At 41.2% G+C, this 18,527-nt stretch overlaps 2 protein-coding genes and 1 non-coding gene across 5 annotated transcripts in view; 2 read left to right on the plus strand and 1 right to left on the minus strand.

Moving 5' to 3' along the window:
• Positions 1-13,157, plus strand: part of myripb (myosin VIIA and Rab interacting protein b) — a 114,832-nt gene extending 101,675 nt beyond the window's left edge. For 2 of the 3 annotated variants that reach the window (XM_005912104.3, XM_005912106.3), the window contains 13 exons: positions 474-571; positions 876-956; positions 1,654-1,815; positions 3,294-3,474; positions 3,805-4,331; positions 5,109-5,258; positions 5,508-6,281; positions 6,573-6,635; positions 9,300-9,488; positions 9,578-9,739; positions 9,892-9,987; positions 10,205-10,265; positions 11,916-13,157. In XM_005912104.3, coding sequence (XP_005912166.1) covers positions 474-571; positions 876-956; positions 1,654-1,815; positions 3,294-3,474; positions 3,805-4,331; positions 5,109-5,258; positions 5,508-6,281; positions 6,573-6,635; positions 9,300-9,488; positions 9,578-9,739; positions 9,892-9,987; positions 10,205-10,265; positions 11,916-11,959 — 2,588 coding nt within the window. In that variant the 3' untranslated portion in view covers positions 11,960-13,157. The remainder of the gene's footprint in view (positions 1-473; positions 572-875; positions 957-1,653; positions 1,816-3,293; positions 3,475-3,804; positions 4,332-5,108; positions 5,259-5,507; positions 6,282-6,572; positions 6,636-9,299; positions 9,489-9,577; positions 9,740-9,891; positions 9,988-10,204; positions 10,266-11,915) is intronic. The other variant, XM_005912105.3, reaches the window with a different exon arrangement.
• A 1,611-nt stretch (positions 13,158-14,768) lies between these two features.
• Positions 14,769-16,805, minus strand: prlh2 (prolactin releasing hormone 2). Its single transcript, XM_042228043.1, has 3 exons — positions 16,650-16,805; positions 16,050-16,233; positions 14,769-15,152 (listed from the first exon to the last, which is right to left on the minus strand). The coding sequence occupies exons 1-3, from the start codon at positions 16,746-16,748 to the stop codon at positions 14,950-14,952; spliced, it is 486 nt and encodes a 161-aa protein (XP_042083977.1). The 5' UTR covers positions 16,749-16,805; the 3' UTR covers positions 14,769-14,949.
• A 1,333-nt stretch (positions 16,806-18,138) lies between these two features.
• On the plus strand, positions 18,139-18,211 carry trnar-ccg. Its single transcript has one exon. It is a non-coding gene; the product is annotated as a tRNA-Arg (tRNA).
• The last annotated feature ends 316 nt before the right edge of the window (positions 18,212-18,527 follow it).

An 18,527-nucleotide genomic window follows, 5' to 3' on the forward strand; every position in this document is an offset into this window, starting at 1 on the left:
TAGGCCACACCTCTAAATCTTTGGATTCAGGTCTTTTCAGTCCCATTGCCGCTGATTTATAAAATCAAGCACTAGCCATGCAGTGCGCCTTTACAAACGTTTGAAAAATTTGGCCGTTTAAAGACTGAATTTGAGAGTGGTTTGTGTAAAGTTAATTAAGCGGTGTCTATGTCTCTCTGTGCAGAGTGCTGATGGACTTAATAAAAGTCTCTGACGCTTTGCTTACTCAATAACAACATAGAACCAAATCTCCATTGGCATTAACATCAGCACAAAAGCTGTGCACCGGGAGCTTTGTGGCATGCGTTTCAAGTCGATACTGTAGGTGTATGTGGCCCATTACTTTTCTCTATGTAGTCTAGTTCATTCTGGAGCGAAGCAGTGGATCACTATCACCATCCACAGGGGAGGGAAGGTTAAGGGAACTCTGTATGCATGCATTTATTCTTGTGTGCGCTGTGTTGTGTTATCAGGGCACAGTATGGCAGAGACACTCACAGTCGCCTTGCGTGTTGCTGAGGAGGCTATAGAGGAGGCCATTGCTAAGGCAGAGGAGTTCAGTGACAGCTTGGTAAGACGTCCCTCTCTTCCCCTTCTCCTCTCCCTCTCTTGTCCTCTGCCTCCTCTTTTCTTCCCCCCACTTTTCAGAGCTTTCGTATTGCCTTCCTGCTCTCCATCCCCATATTTTCAATCCCCTATATCACTGTCATGGCTTCTTACTTTTCCTCTTCTCTTGCCTCCCTCTTGGTCTCAGTATCAGCGGGATACAGTCATGGTTTTTGGCAAAGACCTTTGCACAGACTCTCTCTTGGTAATTCACATTCACTTTGAACTGAATATGCTGTGTGTGTGTGTGTGTCTGTGTGTGTGTGTAGGAGAAACAGAATGAGGCTCGGTATCTGCGGGACCACAAAGAGGAGCTCATAGAAGAACTCGCCACAACCATTGTACAAAAAGTAGGTATTACTTTACTGCAGGTTTATTCGTCTCTTTTATGTGGAAGCATTAACTGCAGCTAAAATCTTTCAAAATAAAAAAAAATGTAGCACTTCAGGTTATGCCTTTCCTCTCCACCCTTTACAAATGGATTGACAAATAATTACGCTTTTACTCTATAATTTCAAACAGAAGTCATTGCACTTATATAACGTTTTAGTGAAATATGGCACAGGAAATAATTTTCAAGCAAGAAAAGAGCAGAAGGTCTTTGAAAATGATAATTTAGAGTGTCAAAATCTGCATAAATTACTTTAAAATTGAAGTGACAACTGCTTTAATTTTACACATGGCATCTAATTTGCATGCAGATAGTGAGTGGAGCCAGGATCTGCAGTTGTTTGATTGCCTTTGAGTTTAAAGTCAAACGTGTTGGAAATCAGTTCACTGGAAATGAAATACTTTGAAGATTTCAGCACATAATGTTACAATAAAATTTAAATGAAAATTAAATCATCGCTTTAAAAATTATTAATGGCTAAACATAAAATTCTGTTGTACGAGCGCATTTCTGCTTTCCATTGTGCATTTATTATTCTAGTTCATCCTTTTAAAAAGCTTGTTGTGTACGCCTCATAGCTTGTATGCACAGTCTCTGTCATGTTCTCTCTCCTCATCGCCTTCTTCACTTCCTTTTTTCTTTTTCTTTTCCCTCAGATCATCCAGAGAAGGAAGCGTTCAGAGATGCAGACAGAGTATGACTTTGTCTGGCCTCAGTCTCAGTCTCTGATCCAGCCCAGTGAACTGCCCTCTCCTTCTCAGCCTCACACTTCATCACAAGGACCACAAGACCCGCTCAAAACCTCCTACTCTCTCTATGTGAGTCCCTGTGTCAGTCTAAACTGTTGGGACATATGGAGCATGTCATGCTGCCGTATTCAGCCATCTCTATTTAAGTCAAAAACAAACATGCAGAATAAATACAGATAAAGCATAACCGGTATATTAAAGAAGGACATAGCCAATGAGACACTTCTAAGAGGCACTACAGTGTGTGATTTCTTAGTAGCATGGATCACATACTGCTCTGTACGTGACCCACCGATGACAGGTTCTCTTTTTTTGACTAATTGTGAATGCAGTCACTTGAAATTAGGTAGTACGATTAGATTTCCTAATATAAGCTGTATTTTTTTCCTCAGACTCTTTTTTTTTTAATACTAATTTTTCTTAATGATGTGTTGGAGAATTCTGGAAGAGTTTACTTACTGTTGAGGGTTTGAGGGAAAGGTCCTTTTTTTTAAAAAAGATAATACAATATGCCAACTACAGCAAGTCCTCACACAGGAACACATAGGCAAATCAATAGTACACAAACCTGGCACGGGTTCATACTACAAGTCACCAAGGACTCCTGGAGATTTGTCATCGTCCTGTGTGTGTGCAGAGCATCAAGGCTGCTCTCCCCGGGGCTCTGCCTTCAGTTTCCTGCTGTTTCACTCAGTGAAGATCAAAGTCTTGTGAAATACGCAGGGATCCTCCTCGACTGCTCTGCCTGCCATGGGATAAGCTGTGTTTATCAGCTCTCTACAAAACCACTCACTGACAGACAAAGCATGCAGATTTACACTCACATGCGTACTTACGCAGTGTAACACTAAACCTTAATGTTGTACCCCACCCTTTTTAAAGAGGAATTTTTGTGTGTTTAATTCTGCAATTAATTTCTCAAATTTGGGAGAAGAATAAAGTATAGCTTAGCTTAGCTTATTTTTCGAATTGACGCCAGAGTACAGATCAGACAAAGCTGCCAAATGTAAAATGCACCAAAAAGCTCTCATGAATGTAAATTATGTTGTTCCACAGATACACAAATATTACACAAAAATACACAATACACAAAAATTAAGTAATAAAGGACTAGTGATTTAGTATATTAAAATCTTGAGCTAATGTAAATGTATAACTTTTATTTGTTTCACACAGAAAGAATCACAGGAACTGCTTAGTAGATATTTGCTCAGTGTTATAGCTCCACCTGCTGGTGAGAATGGTAAATTACAGCCGGCATAGTAGTGACGTTTTAGGGTTTTTTTTTATTGCTGGACAGGAAGTGAATTGTCCAGATGGACCAAATGCTCTTATGTGTATTGCTTAATTACTATATATGGATATTATATTTTCTGGCCAAGTGCCAGTTATCTCTGTTTCTCAGCTAAAAATCTGTCTGAACTTCCTGTCAACAAAAAACTAAAAAAAAAAGAAAGAACTTGTCAACAGAGTTGTGTACCATTCTTTAGATCTGTGTCATATTTCTCTGTATTTACCTGTGTGTGTGTCAATGTTTGTTCTTGCAGCGGTTGCGGTCAGCGTTCTCTCTCACCAGTGACGACTCCCCAGAGAAGGGTCCAGAGGAGGAGGTAGCTGAGGCCGGTGGCGGCAACGACGGCTTGCAGGAATACGCTTCTCTGAAAAGGGAGCCAAAGGCGGCCACATCTTTACCCACCTGGAAGAGCATGGATCGCCTGGATAACTCGAGTAAAAGTCACACTCACAGACTCTTTTTGGTTGAGCAGCTTTCCATTTCGCTTTTATCAGTTTAAATATAACTTTGTGTAGATGCATAACTGAATAGATTTAAAGATTTTTAGACAAAGGCCATAGATTTACTTTTACATGTCGTAAAGATGCACATACATACAAAGACATACAAATTATTTGTAGAAATTTACCCCATGCATTGCTCTATATTAGCCTCATATAATTTTATTGAGAGTATGGATATTGAATTTATTTTGTACTCTCTGAATCCCTGCAGTTGACTCCGTTCTTCTATACTTCCTGCTGTTGCTTGTGATTTTCATCCAGGTGCCTCTTCAGTGCTCCAGAGTCCAGACGGCAACTGGATTGCCCTGCACAGTTCCCAGCTGTCTCGGCCCAGCCTGCTCACCAAGAGGAAGAGCCTGTTGTTCAGCGTGCTGGAAAAGGAGTCTGGCGTTGTCTCCGCTTACGACGAGATGGGATCTGACTCAGAGGAGGACGATGAAGGTGGCTGGGGTGCAGCGCTGAGGCAGTTTCGCCGCAAACTGTCAGATGAGACTTACTACACGGACTCCCAGCACGACCCCGAGTGGATTTACACTCAGCATCTCCCGGTCACCTCACCATCCTCGGGGCAGTACACCAACACAGAGACTCTCAACTCAGACTCCGAGGCCTCGTCAGTGCTTTCTGCGTGTCCCCGTAAACCACCCCACAATCTGATGAGGAAGAAAGGACCACCGGATACACACCTTCACCCTCATCACCAGCCGCTGCATCACCAACACCTTCAGCAGAACTTTTCTCCATACCCAGTCCAATCAGAGTCATTGGATGTGAACTTTAACCCTAAGGTGATGTCTTTGAATTATCCTGTTCTACAAAGTCAGATGTAAATATTGTCCTTTGTAGTGAGAATTTTAGAGCCATACCAAGTAGTTGGTGGACTAATATTTGCAAATATTATAATTATAATATCTGCAAACACCTTTCAACCATATTATCAGTGTTGATGTTGTCCACCAGAGGGCACTCTGCAACTTGCCTGTTGGAAATGCGTGTATAGATCATCACAAGCACAACAACCTGCTGATCAACAGCAGAGCAGGAGAGAGCATAACTGAAGAACCACACATGAGAAATGTTAGGGAGATTCTAAAAGGAAGAAAGAAAGAATATTGACTGATATATCAGAGTATTGGCTTCACCAAATATCGGTATTGCTATCAGTCTTAAAGTCCTATATCAATTAATTACTCAACAGCTCTTTATTTGCTGATTAAAAGGTCATGACTGCATTTGTAGAACTGGGGATGCTCCCTGTTACACTTTTTTTTGTACTCTGAAAAGAGACTCCATGTTCCTTAAGTGAAAAGTACCCACCCCCCAGTTAGCTCTTTTTTTTAGTAGAGACAACAATAGAGAACAAAAGATACGTGAGTTTTTACTTGCAGTCCTTGGTGCAGAGGCCTCAAATGAGCCGACAAAGATACAGAAATAATAGTTGCGTTCAATTAAAACCTGATAACAAAAGACAGTCCTAGAAAGAAAAGCATGTTATCATGTGAAAGCTTTAATCTGATATGTAACGGTGGCACATGTACCTGTTTACTTCCTGTCACTGTTCCCAGGTGATGGGAGACAGTAGCGAGGCAGAGGAGAGGCAAAGTGATCCCGTCAGAAGATCACGGCGACGCAGGAAGAGTAAGAGGGAGTCATCATCAGAGCAAAACAGGACTGGAGGCCAGAGCCATCCACAGTCCGTCTACCCCTTAGCGCAGGTAAAATTTAGTGATTCCTTATTGGTTGTTAAGAGGAACTCACTTTAAAATCCATCTATGCATCTATTTATTGGGGCTGTTCGGCTTGGTTGTAAAGCATTGTTTCACCATTAGAAGGAACCAAATGAAGGTCTCTAGTTCAGGCTACTTTGCTCTTTAGGGTTAGGCTTTAGTCTTTAAAATCTGCAAATATAGGTTACCTGCTCGATTTTTACAATTATCTTTTGATTTTACATGTCGACCTTTAAGGAAAACAGTGGTATTCTACTCCACGCCCTGCTGAAGAGGGGATTAAGTGAGGAACAGCCAAAATCTGACACTATACCAGTGGCCACAGCTGCACCAGACGCCTTCAAATTAGATGCTACGACAACTGAGCCAGAGGACCTGGACACACTGGCGCCAAATTCACCGGTCCCCAGCCCTTCTCAGCCCCCCTCCTTGACCCTGGGGCGAGAGCTCTCATCCAGTAGCTCAGGGCCTGGATCCACAACCAGAGATCCCCTAGAAGGGGAGCTGCAGTCTAGACTTGGTCAGCTGGTCATCAGTGCCAACAGCAAAGACAGCAGCTCATCTGAGGAAGAGTGCACAAACTGGCCTGCAGACAGGCAGATGGATAAAGAAAGTGACAGACAGAGAGAGAAATTGAAGCCAAAGGAAAGAGAGCGAGAGAGGCAGCGAGTGAGTGACAAATCAAGAGAGAGAGCAAGCGAAGCAGTAGAACAAGTGAACGGACAAGAGATTAAAAGAAGCGAGAAGCTAATAAAGAGTCCCTCGGTGAGAGAAGACGGCAGAAGTCGGGAGAAGAGGTTTGAGAAGGCATGCGAGAGTTTAGATATGAAAGTGGAAGACCAGGAACAAAAGAGAGGAGACAAAAGAGAGCCCAACAGGCAGAGTAAGAGACAACATAAACGAGATGCGGAGAAGGAAGCGGGACCGAAAGGGGGAGCGAGGAGCGGATCCAGTGCAAGTTCGCCTGCTGTTACCCCTTCTTCCCACGAGGGGGCGCTGTCAAACAACCAGGTGGGGAGATGTACACAAGATTTGATTTCATTCTGCAGATCGTCTTCTGCATGTGCTTGCATTGCAGTCTGTTTGTTACGTGTTTGTAAGCTTTTAAATTCTTTTTTTTGTGCCTTCAAAATCTATTTCCTATCACAACCTCCTGTGTTATTTACCTGACAATCAGTGCTGTCATTATCTGTCCCTCATCCCATGTTTTCTCTGGTTTGCTGTGTTGTTTTTGAGTTTTTTGTCTGGTCTGTGTGTTCCTGGTGAACGTGTGTGTGCTTTCTGTATGTGCATATGTGTCAGGTGGGACAGAATGACTTGGAGCAACTTCAGAGGCTTCAGTTGCTCTCCTCTGTCTTACAGCAGGTGAGATATAAGGGCTAGAAAGAGGATGTAGTTGGAAGTCATGCACAAGGATACACAAACCTGCAGCCATCCCATTTCATTTATGGCCTTAATATCTTATTTACATGCACTGTAGTAAATTGCATTATGATTGCATACATATGATTAAAATGGTCTAATTTTTTGGACTCTTTATCAGTCCATACAGTGCTGTGCAAACCCCTCATATCCCTTCATTTTGCTTCCAAGGGGCGAGACTGTGTGTTGAGCAGTAGGTTTCCAGGCTTTCTGAAGGTTATTCGTTTCTTCACATTTCTGTTTAAGACTGTAAATTACTTTGATTTCTTGTGCACTACAAAAGTATGCGTATTATCAGAAATCTTTATTGTTTAATGTATGACTTTTGACATTTATTGGGCAGGTAAAATAAACTTTAAATAACTAGATGTCAAAACTATAATCTGTTATGTCAAAAGTATTGTTCCAGCTGATATTTAAAGTTGCTTTTTTTTTTTTGCATTTATAATCAACTCAGCACTGAGAAATCAATAACTACACAAAGTCAGATAGATGGGACACACGCACACACTTGGACAATACATCTGAGGCATGAGGGTCGATGCTGATCATTAAGCAGACTCATTCTAGGGGCTTCTATGAGTAATGCTTGCCTCTTCCAGCTTGTATGACACATGTACTGGTGTGATCTATTTCTGATGGCTTTCACAGCTCCCTTTACAAATCCGCCAGGACGTCTCAGTGCGATGTGAATAGAGGAAAACGTGCGACCATAGCCGTGATATTTGCGCCTTTTTGTAGCGATATCTAGTGTTTTGCCTTTATTAAATGAATCCGAATGAAAACTGAGTAGCTCACTGCCGTCGTACTAATTCACAGCGTTTTCAGCGTACGTGATCTTCAGCAGGTAAGGGTCTGGATGGTGTACAGAAATAGACATAAAGCAAAGAATATTGAATAAATAATCCCAGATTCACAAAATATCAACCACCTGTGTTCATTACTTTTCATGCCCTTATGAGCTCATCCCCACTAGAACCACTGCTGTGGACACAGGTGGTGTCATTTGAGGCTTTGAGGCTTTAGAGATTAGCCCTCAGGGTGGAGAAGGTAATTGGGCCCGGTGTATGCACAGAGGGAACGATACAGGAAAAAAAGTTGAACAACAACTTTTTATTCCTGTACGCCAATCTGACTTCCTTATTTATTTATCTTCCCTGTGTGTGACATATTCCTATATTCAAAAGGCATCAAACTAGTTTCTTTGTTTTTTATGTACTAGGATCAACTTTCCTCATTGATAGGAGTGAGATATCAGTGTCTGTGATGACTGTTTGATCAGACGGGTGATGGCCTACTTCTTTGAAGTGGATCAGCACATCTCCACTCCTCCTTTGACCAACCCAAATCGATACCTCACTGTGTCCATCTCTGCGTCTCATTCTTTTTTAAGATCGATCGATAGTGATTTAAAAAGGATAACCAGCATCTCGTCTCTTTTTCATCACTTACCTTCTCCGGCTAAAATCCGGCTTTTCGGACTGTCACACTGTGCTCGAGAGGGATCGATGTACTTCCGATCCCACTGATCAAAGCTTCAGCAAATTATTCATTCATTATGGAATAACATCTTTCTCTCTTTACTGCTATTTCTTATTCTTGCTCAGTGTTTACATGAGCTCAAGAGGATGAAACGGCAACTTTCTTCACTCACCGTCTTTACTTTTGAATCATTATTTGTCACATTATTTGACATGAATTTGGAGGCAGGCTGCTTGGGTTTGGCTGAAATGAGAGATCTCCACAGCTGACTTAAGTCATTTCCATTTCCTGATTAGCCGAGGCATCAATCGACAATCTTATCTCCTCTACTGGCAGATGTTAGATTATTTTGAGTAATGATCCAATCCTCAGCTTCACATCCAAACTGCAATTGCTTTCCTGAAGCTCAGTGACCAGAGATGATGTGTCCACAGTGCCATCATTTTCCAATTCAAAGCCTAAGAAAAAAAACAACAACAACTGAAGATGACTCACTTCTCTGGCTTTGTATTGAGACCTCATTACCCCATTTCTCACATCCCTGTTCTGCACCCTCTGACTGCTTATCCAGGTCAAGCATGTGTAGATGTGGGTCCTCACAAAACATTAATTAGGCAACCAGAGTGACAAATATATGTGCACTTGTCACCTGCAAAATGTTCTTTTTTATTCACGTATTATTATTTTTAAGGCTTTACAGTGTGAAAACCAAAGGGGGCTAATGCAGCTGATTAAAACATGATGCCGCATTATCTTTATTGGCTCACATTCATTTTTGAAATGGGGATGTTTTTACAGCGCTAATGATTGCATAATGTTCCAAAATTGAATAGTTGCATAATTGCCTTTTGTCACATCCCCTTGCTCTCGAAATGAAATATATTTTTCATTATCATTTCATGTGTATTACACTACATTAAGCCCTTGCCCTTAAGGTGATGTTTACAGATTAGATGTACTTGCTTGACATTTTCTGCTTTTCTCACACATTAAGTCTCTTTAACAGTGTGAGTAATAAGGTTTTCTCTCTGACTCCAGTGTTTCTGGACATTTCACTTGAATTCATTTTAATCTCACTTGAATTCAAACGGTCTGTTTATTCTATTTGTTCTTTGACTGGAGCAGAAGTGCTCAGCGGCTTCGCTCTGCAGCATCACCACGGAGGTGCTAAAGGTTTTGAATGCTACTGAGGACCTGATTGGTGAGGCGGGAGGCGAGAGCTACACCCCTTCTGAGTCTATGAGTGCTTCTCCCATATCCAGCAGCTCTGAGACCCGCAGGTTGGACCAGAGGCTTACCAAAATGGAGGAGAATGTAAGCTAGAGAGCACCTCCACCCAGTAGTTTTGCCTCCTGAATCAGTGGTGCTTATGGGAACTAAAGGTTTTGCTCTTTTCTGTGCAGGTTTATCTTGCTGCTGGTGCGGTGTATGGCCTCGAGGGAGCACTGGGAGACCTAGAGCACTGCGCCCGCAGTATTAGCAGTGGGACGACAGACCAAGAGCTGGCCTTCCTGGAAGATCAAGTGGCTACCGCGGCTGCTCAAGTCCAGCAGTCTGAACTGCAGGTACTTCAGAGGATCGATGACTGTTTGCACACATCTTTATACTGCTAATCATATGTTATAGTCTTACTAAACCCTGAACAAAGATAAGAAGAACTATTACCTGAGACATCCTCCTTAAATTCTCTTGAAAAAAATCATCTTTTTGCTTTAAGATATCAAACATTGAGGCAAGAATATCAGCTCTGAAAACGGCTGGGCTGAACGTGACTGTCTGCAATCGCTTCTCCAAGCTCAAGCCAAAGTCTAAGGTACTCACTGGCCTTCCTGCACGCTTAATCTTTTGCAATTTTTTTTGTACTTTCAGGCCATATGTAATGTCTTTAAAGAGTATTGGTGTAACTGATGAACTTGTCTGTGCTTATATAGTAATGAATGGTTATTGGAATAAAGAAATGGTCAGATATGGTTGGTTTGTTGATTTTAATGAACTATAATAGATGAGCGATGGTAATATTCTCATTACAGCCTCAAACCCTGGACTCATCACGCCATCAGAGGAGGAAGCTTCCAGCGCCTCCACTAAAAGGTACCAAACGTGCTAATTTTGCTCACTTTGGAGAAATCTATTATGTTGAGACAAAGAAAAATGTGTTTATGCATTTTTTTTTTTTTAAAACTGAACTAAACTGCGGACATATGCAGGGTACAGCCTTGTATATACAAAGTGTGAACGTGTGAACGTGTATGCTTATGTACGCGTGTGAAACCGAGACACCTAGAGATGGGAACTGAGACAGAGGGGAGGGACATTTTTATTCGGCCTTAGTTAACATCTCACATTTTATGCTTTGTCCTAAAAGAAGAGAGAGGCCATTGAATGGATGTAAAAGTGAATACATTTGCTAAAAAGAGACTAAGTAACTGAAAAGCTCCATTAGATGTAAAGCAGCCAAATGGAAACACACACACAGTCCAGGGGGATAAGGCTGTTTTATCAACCAACTGTAAGTCGGTTCCTTTTCATATTCGTGAAAAGCCTCTTTCTGCTGCAGCTTTCTTTATTTTCTTTTTTGTCTCTCTTTTTTTCTTCACCGTCATCTACACAATGACTTTGATTCAGGGTGGCTTTTTAGCAAAGCTCCAAAGAGAGACAGCAGAAAGGACAATGGGTCAAACTCAGTGACCAAGACATTGATTCAGTAATTCCACCTTAGTGTGTTCCTTCTATCAGTCCATACAACGTGCTCCACATTTGTAGTGAAAATATACTGACATTTAGCTATACACCACCAAACCTTCTTGTTGCTTTGAAATGATCATGAGGAAAAGCACTTTTTGATCCAATACAACATTATGGAATAAACATAAATGACTTGTTTAAACCAAGGTTGTGATGAAGCCTTTGCAACTGTGTGTACTACCCCCATCACGAACTATCAAAATCTGTCTTTTACCACTACCATGTCATAAATCTGCCAGTTTAGGACACTGAATTGTCTAATTACTCTAATATGTACTGGAGACCCCACTCCTATTCAGGTTAGAGCCATTTTGCAGAGCTCTGTGAAAGGAGTATACACGTTGTTTTATGAAACCTTCATTTTATCTGGCAGTTTCCAGAAACATGATTTATTGCTTAAAACAACAGTAGTTGAGAGTTTCATGGGAAAACACTGTGACATTCCGAAACCAGATGCTAGATGTAATTTCTCCAGCATGTCCTGCCCAGCGCCTCCAAGACATGCCCAAAACACCTCATGTAGAAAGTGCCGAGGAGACATCCTAGTCAGATTCCTGAACCACCTCAGTTGGTTCCTTTTGATGTGGAGGTGTAGCAGCTGTACAGTGAGTACCGCCTCAATGACTGCGCTCCGCACCTAATCTTACCTAAAGGAGAACCAAGACACCCTAAGGAGGATGCCCATTTCCTCTGCTTGTACTCACTATCTCACTTTTTCAGATCTAGGCTCAGGCTACCTCAACCTATCATGGCCATCTGTCATGATAGGTTGGGGGTGAAGGATGGAGACAGGACAAAGGACATAAATACACATATATGTGATTTTTTTCCCAAAAAGTTGATTCTGTTCATCTGGATGTAGCATCATCGGGAAAACGATATATCCAGATGAACAGAATCAACTTTTTGGGGATTTCCTTACCTGGATGATTGAGCATGAATCAAGACACACGTGCTTTTCTTAAAATAAAAATGTGGCATTTATTCTCATTTCAGAGAAGTTGGAGCCAGAGCAGCAGGTTAAAGTATTTCGGCCATAGTGACAGTCAACAGCACAATGAGTCCCTCAGGGCTATTTTCAAGCCCCAGGGACAGGGGCTCTTCACATCCAGTGCCTTGACCCAGCATCTGCCTCTAGCTCCAGGCCAAGCAGGGGCCACCACCTGCCCTGTGTAACCCAACTCAGCACTCATTCCTCACACAAGCTCAGTACCCATCAGTTAAAGAGATCAAAGAAGACATCGCTGGATCTTTCTCTTTTAACAAGATCTATTTCATGCTGTTTTTCCTCTTTACTGCACACACATAGACTCACACACACACACACAGAAATATGTTATTTAACAGTCGGTTTCTCTGCCTTAAGATCTGCAAACACTCCTCATAAACCGACTTAAAAGAATATATATGTACAGATAAAGAAAAACTCAGTTTTCTATCTGTTTGCAAGAGTGTTGTGAATTAATGTGCAATGAAGCTGTGGAAAATCATAAGAAAATTTGTGTGATTCAGTGTCCTGAAAAGAGGCTGAGCCATGTTTTATACTGCATCGTCTTTGTCACCATGAACCAAGAAATGTTACGGGGGATTTATTCAAACTGTTTTGTTTTTTTGATGATTGTCAATATCCACCCGCATATAGCTATCAGATGGTAATCACCAAATGGGGATGATTGTAACCTTCAATATTTTATTGATTTATACAAATCACAAGCAGACCAGAAAAGAGTTGGAAAAAAAGAGCTGTTTAGATGTTCAAAGTATCACGTCACCAGTGTTTTGGTTTTGTTTGGGGGAGGTTTTGTCCGTTGCACCATGTGCTTGATGACTATAAAGGAATAGCACATTGAGAAACTGTAGCTGAGAAGAAATTAAGCTAGTTAAAAGACCAGGTCAACATGTTGGAAATATAATCATTTAATTTCTTGCTGTGACCTAAGTAACTTAGTCCAGCCACTGTCAAGGCAAACTGTCAAACTTGTATCAAGAAAAAAAGAGAGGTCAAATTGAGAAATGGGCAGCTAATGATAATCCGAAACCGAAGGGAGCTGGACAGAACCAAGCTCGCCGCTTCCTCCTTTTTTAGTCTCTCAGCTAAGCTAAGCTAAGCATCCATTTGCCATGCTGACATTTCACTGGTGAGGAGTGTGTAAATTTATTTAGGAAAGAAAAAGCTGATTTGTAGATACATTCACATATTGGAAATTGTGGGTTACAACATTTAAATAGATCAAAATTTTTAAAAAAAATAGTTTGCATGGAGCATCCATCCAGCTTATCCGGGGGAACACCTGGATAAGCTGGAGGAGGTGGCTGGGGCGAGGGAGGTCTGGGCCTCTCTGCTTAGGCTGCTGCCCCCGCGACCCGGCCTCGGATAAAGCGGATGAAGATGGCATCCATCTGATATTCAAGTTGGGTCTGAAAATCCTCCTCCGTGACATATGTAGTTTCTCCAATGCAAAGCCATTCTTCCTCCTCCCTGTCACTTTCTTTGTTTACTTTCAAACGTTGTGGCCTTTTATTTAAGGAGAAAAAAAAGAGTATTTTCATGTTTTCCCTTTACCGGGGTCACGTCTGATCTTTTGTGTTGCATTCAAAGATTCTTGTAAAGATTTTTACATAAGAAAGTCTGACGGGCTATATAACAAATGCCATGAAACCATGATTTTGTTACAAGCAATTTATTTTTGTACTGAACGTTTTTATGCAATACCACTGAAATAAGTACTATTGCAAATTAAAGGCTTTATTCTCTCCTCAAAGGAACCCACCTCAGTCAGTCCTACCAGACTCTCTTATGTGTGATGACTCAAATTGCTTTCAGTGTAAGCTTGCATTTACCATTCGATGTTCTGCCAGTAATGACGATGGTAAATGCTTTGAAAACACAGGTGATGAGAGGCACACTTGTACTCCTTAAACACGAGAATACTGCCTTTCAGTTTTGGGAGATTTTATGTTAGCCATGCATACAGTTATCAGAGTTCTTGCTTTGGCTCCAGCTTAATGAGAGCAGGTTTGGATTCTCTGATAGTGTTTGAAAGGTGTGATGATCTTCTGTATGAATGCTCTGCCCCTTCTATTAGTGACCTTTTCATCCCCAGCCTTTCGCATCTTGGGTTTGCACATTGATCTTGTATTTTTTGTCAATCTTGTTCTCCAGAGGTGTTGATGTAAAAAAGAGCATGTTTCTGGCTTTATCAAACTGATGAAAAATGTCTCTCTAAGAAGCACAGCCACAAGGGTCCAATCATCAGTGTCCTGTATTTTTCTAATGTAAAAAAAATAATTAAAAAAAGTAACAATATCTCATTGCAGAATTTGTTAATATACTATATGTGTGAAAAACATGGATATGATATGATAATGTGTTTATTGCCCAATCATAGTTGACAAATCGTTCAGTGTTGTGCAAGAGACTGTGTATAATTGTCATGACTTGTGAGGCTGGATTTGCACAGGACGTCTCGTTGGTTGTTGGAACAGTGTCGCGGATACTGAGAAGTGATGAGATTCTCCCAGAGCTAAAAACAAATGTTGCTTTTGTTCCTGTTTAAATCCAGTGTGAACGACTATGAAGAGGTTCACTGTGCACAGCTCCACAGGCGGGCCATTCACTTTTATGTGCAATTGTTTGTTGCAATCCATACGATATGTTGGGGAAATTATTAACAAGCAAAAAAAGAAAAAAAATGCAGATTCTCTATGTGCCACAGTACTCTGAGGAAAAAAATGTATTATGAAATAAATAAAATTCGCAAACTTAAAATTGTGTTTTGTTTGCTTGTTTTGTCAAAGAAAATGTTTGCCTTCACACTCACGAAAGTTACAAGCAAGGTTGTCAACAGATATAATCATGACATCCTGATTTATTAATCAATGTAGAGTGCATTTTTATGTACAGACATGGGTGAGGCTCATAACAGACACAAGAGAAATATAATTATGAAGACGTGTATATAGTGTCGATTTTTAAAAAATGACAAACGAAAAATAAAACTGAGTTTTTGGATGTGGGGAGGAGAGCACATCACGGTAGCCAATCACCGTCCTCCCCGTCGAGCACTTTTCCAAGGTTCTCCTTGTTTCTCAGGCTGCTGAGCAGCAGCTCCAACGTCCTGACGACGGGCATCCCATCGCTGCCCAGAGCCTCCAGACTGCTGTGCCTCTTCCCAAAGCGCCCAATGGGTCTCACCCCACGCCCCACATACCAGAATGGATCTATCTCTGGACCTGGAAACCAAGCAGAGACAAGTTTATCAGTGCCACATAAAGCAAGGGATCCATACAAGATGTTAACAGCTATGTTTGAAAACAGAATTAATATTTAGGAAAGTGGTGGTTAAATATTCTGTTAGTGGACGGACTGTGAGGACAAATACTACTATTACAGCCACAAAACGGCATGATTTTGCCTTTTTCCCCCTCCCTTTTTTTAAAAAGATTGTCTTTTAGTGGCTATCATTCAGACTTAAAACAATGGCATTCTGATATATTACCATGTAAAGTCTGAAAGCCTTTCAAATTAACTGCCAAATATGTTTTCAGTCTTTAAACAACTCCTGAAACGCATGAATGCTCACATCTGTTCAGAACGTTTAGTGTGCAACAACACAGAAGGCCGATCAACAGTATTAATAAATTAACAAATGCGTTTCTATCAAAACATTTAATTCAATAACAAAATATCCAGCGTGGGGAGCCAGTATTAGTACTCCAATAATGACACAACAACATACTGAATTTACATTTGATGGCTGGTGGAAGGTGAAACCCGGTTAGCATTTCCTCACTCTGAATTAAACAGTGTGTAATTAACCAAATCAGTTTAAAGTCTAATAACAGAAAGTCTCCTGGTTACACTGACAGACAGCATATCTTTAAACTTAATAACTGGAAATAAAGATTTCAATGGATATAATAGGACTATTAAGAAATAATTACATTAGATCTATTGAATTCCATACACTCAGACACACACTTTATTAAATTGTGGTTGATTTAATAAAGTGTAATAGCCTATTTAGCTTTCTTTTTTTCTTCTTTTTTTTTTCTTTTTGAGCGCGTAAATCCCATCTGATCCTTATCGGGAAAGTCAAATCGGAATGATTTAAAGAAAACGGGTCTTACTTCTGTTGTCTACATTATGAACAATGTGGAAGTCGTGCTCCACTGTGGTGCTGTGAGCGCGGCTGAAGCTGGAGGAGAGAAGGAGGAGCAGCGCCAGAGCTGCGGGCAGCCAACGGCTCGTCAGGACGCAGTGCCGGACATCAGCCGCTCTCACGGGCAGCATGCTGCGGTGTCGCTCAAGGCACTAAAGACAGGACGCAGTTATAAGTAACTTATCACTTTTGAGAAGACACTGAAAACAGGAGCTATTCGCAAAACCAAGAAAAGACAGAGCTTGATAAAACTGGAGATTTGTTTTTAATGTGCCTTTTTTGCGCCCAATAGTAAAACTTAACGAAACACCGTTTCAAGTAGGATTAAGTCTTTTAAACCTCGGGACTAATCACTGAAACTGTAATCTGAAAACTTGAATTTCATCATTCTTAATGATGATAGAAACTTTGTGATGGTTATAAATCAGAGATCCTTTGGGATTATGTGCAGGTTGAAATAGTATAATTAGCCGCAATTAGCACAACTGTAGTTATTAAAATCAAAGTAAAAATATTTGCATTTTGCGTTAGACATGCAAAATGCAAACCCCAAATGGTAAATACTTACCCTGAACTTTGGTAACAGGCTGAGGTCAGTTGGTGGACGTCTTGAGTCTTTATTGTTGGCAGGTGTGCCCCAGCTTATATATATCTCCATGCTGCCCATGAGGCTGTTGGATGATGAATCAAGAACGTCAGTCAGCCACAGTGATCCCAGACTACTGGATGCATCACCCTTCCTCTGCTCCTCCCACTCTTTAAACCCCCACTCATCCTTTTGAGAATGGAGGTTTGCTTTCAGAGTTTTCCTGACGTCTGTCACGCAGCAGAGCAGTCCATCAGCAAGTCAATGACATGCAGACACCTTTAAATTCATGAACATGGGGAGACCCACCAGCCCAAGTAGGTCTGTGAGACAATGAACCGGAGCTTTGGTGGGCGTTTTATGATTAGCCTTTCATCAATCAGCTTGATAGGGACTGGGTAGCACACCATCGGCTGCTGCAAAATGCTTCTTGGTTAAGATGTCTTCTCACAAGCTTTTGGAACTTCAGTGATTCATAACGGGCGCTGAAAAGTACACTCACAGTGCACATGAGGAAGAAGTAAGTGGAAAAATGCTATATTTGCCACTGGTAGGTACTGAAAGGTGACAGTGAATCACAAGTGAGATGCTATGCATGGTGAGGAGAAATTTTCAAATGTATTGAGGTGTAAAGCTGCCTTGGGGCCCAAACCAGCATCTGTAAAGGTCAAGAAACTGTAACACAAACTGCTTTGAAGGTGTCCCTAACAAGCAGGTGTACTTTATTCAAACCAAAAAAATACAACTGTAATTTTTGTCAGTTATGTTACAGTATGCATCCATTCAAATGCACATCAAATAATTATTAAACTCAATCTAAAACTACACAGACTATCACTGATAGCACGTGTTTATGTTCACGTACACAACTCCACCCTGCGGCAGCACTTTTGTGCTCCTCCTACCGATTAGAGCAGCCATAATTGCGTCATGGCTGAGATCAGATTGTATGTTGCAGAGTGCGGCTGCAGTAATGAGAAGATAACAACCTGAGGATGTGCAATTGCAACACAACGTGGAAAAATCCATAAATAATGAAGCAAATTAGATTTATGACAGGGAACCCTTATTTGCTGGTGTCACCCTTGGATGCATTTTGCAGACGAATACATTTAAAAAGGGCACAGAAAAATGTTCCCAGTTCCTTGTGCGCAATGTTTTATCTCACTGCTGTGATGGGTGTTAGCATTGTTTTCTCCTGCCCAGATAATTCCAGCTGCACATTTTCCTGCCTGAAAGAAAAAACACACGACATTGCAGTATCTTTAATTTTAAACTTTTCTCTCGTGACTGTGGGGTCATAGGTCCCCGAATAATCGCTGATTAGCTTTCTTTGTGTTATAGAAGTATTGATCAAGTCACAGCACCAGGTAACCAGCAGGGCTTCCTTCTCCATGACACGCTATGCATAATATAGCTGAAAGATCAAGATATGTTAATTATTTATAAATGGCAGCCAAGTGGAGTCAGTGGCCTAGTGGCCTAATGGACAAGGCACCAGCCTCCGGAGCTGGGGATTGTGGGTTCAAGTCCCACCTGGGTCGCGAATACATGGGGATCAATAGGGTTAGTAATTTAAAGCAGGTTTGCACAGGCTCCTAACCCTACTGATAAAGTCCTCCCTGTTGTGATTCATGCTACACTTAAGTAAGTTTTCTTTAATGTAGTTAAACATCTTTACACTGGCAAAAACGGGAGTTTGTCCCACTTGAGATCAAAGAGCATACCATGTATGTGGCATACCATGTTGGGTTCGATCTCCCTGATCAAAAGCATTTCTCTTCTTTCCTACATTGCTGACACACTATCTATGATCTAAAGCGTGTGAGGATGAGACAACAGGAGGTATTTCCCTTGCAT

The sequence above is a fragment of the Haplochromis burtoni genome, unplaced genomic scaffold, assembly GCF_018398535.1.
Source record: "Haplochromis burtoni strain Fernald_Lab_line unplaced genomic scaffold, NCSU_Asbu1 Contig_1, whole genome shotgun sequence".
Classification (NCBI taxonomy): Eukaryota; Metazoa; Chordata; class Actinopteri; order Cichliformes; family Cichlidae; genus Haplochromis; species Haplochromis burtoni.

What these genes read in the sequence shown, in the direction of transcription:
- prlh2 (XM_042228043.1), bottom strand. Translation starts at nt 16,748, where the DNA reads ATGGGCAGCATGGAGATATATATAAGCTGGGGCACACCTGCCAACAAT. An exon ending in GCCTGTTACCAAAGTTCAGG is followed by an intron (nt 16,234 to 16,649) that starts GTAAGTATTTAC and finishes TCCTGTCTTTAG; the next exon opens with TGCCTTGAGCGACACCGCAG. An exon ending in TCATAATGTAGACAACAGAA is followed by an intron (nt 15,153 to 16,049) that starts GTAAGACCCGTT and finishes CTTGGTTTCCAG; the next exon opens with GTCCAGAGATAGATCCATTC.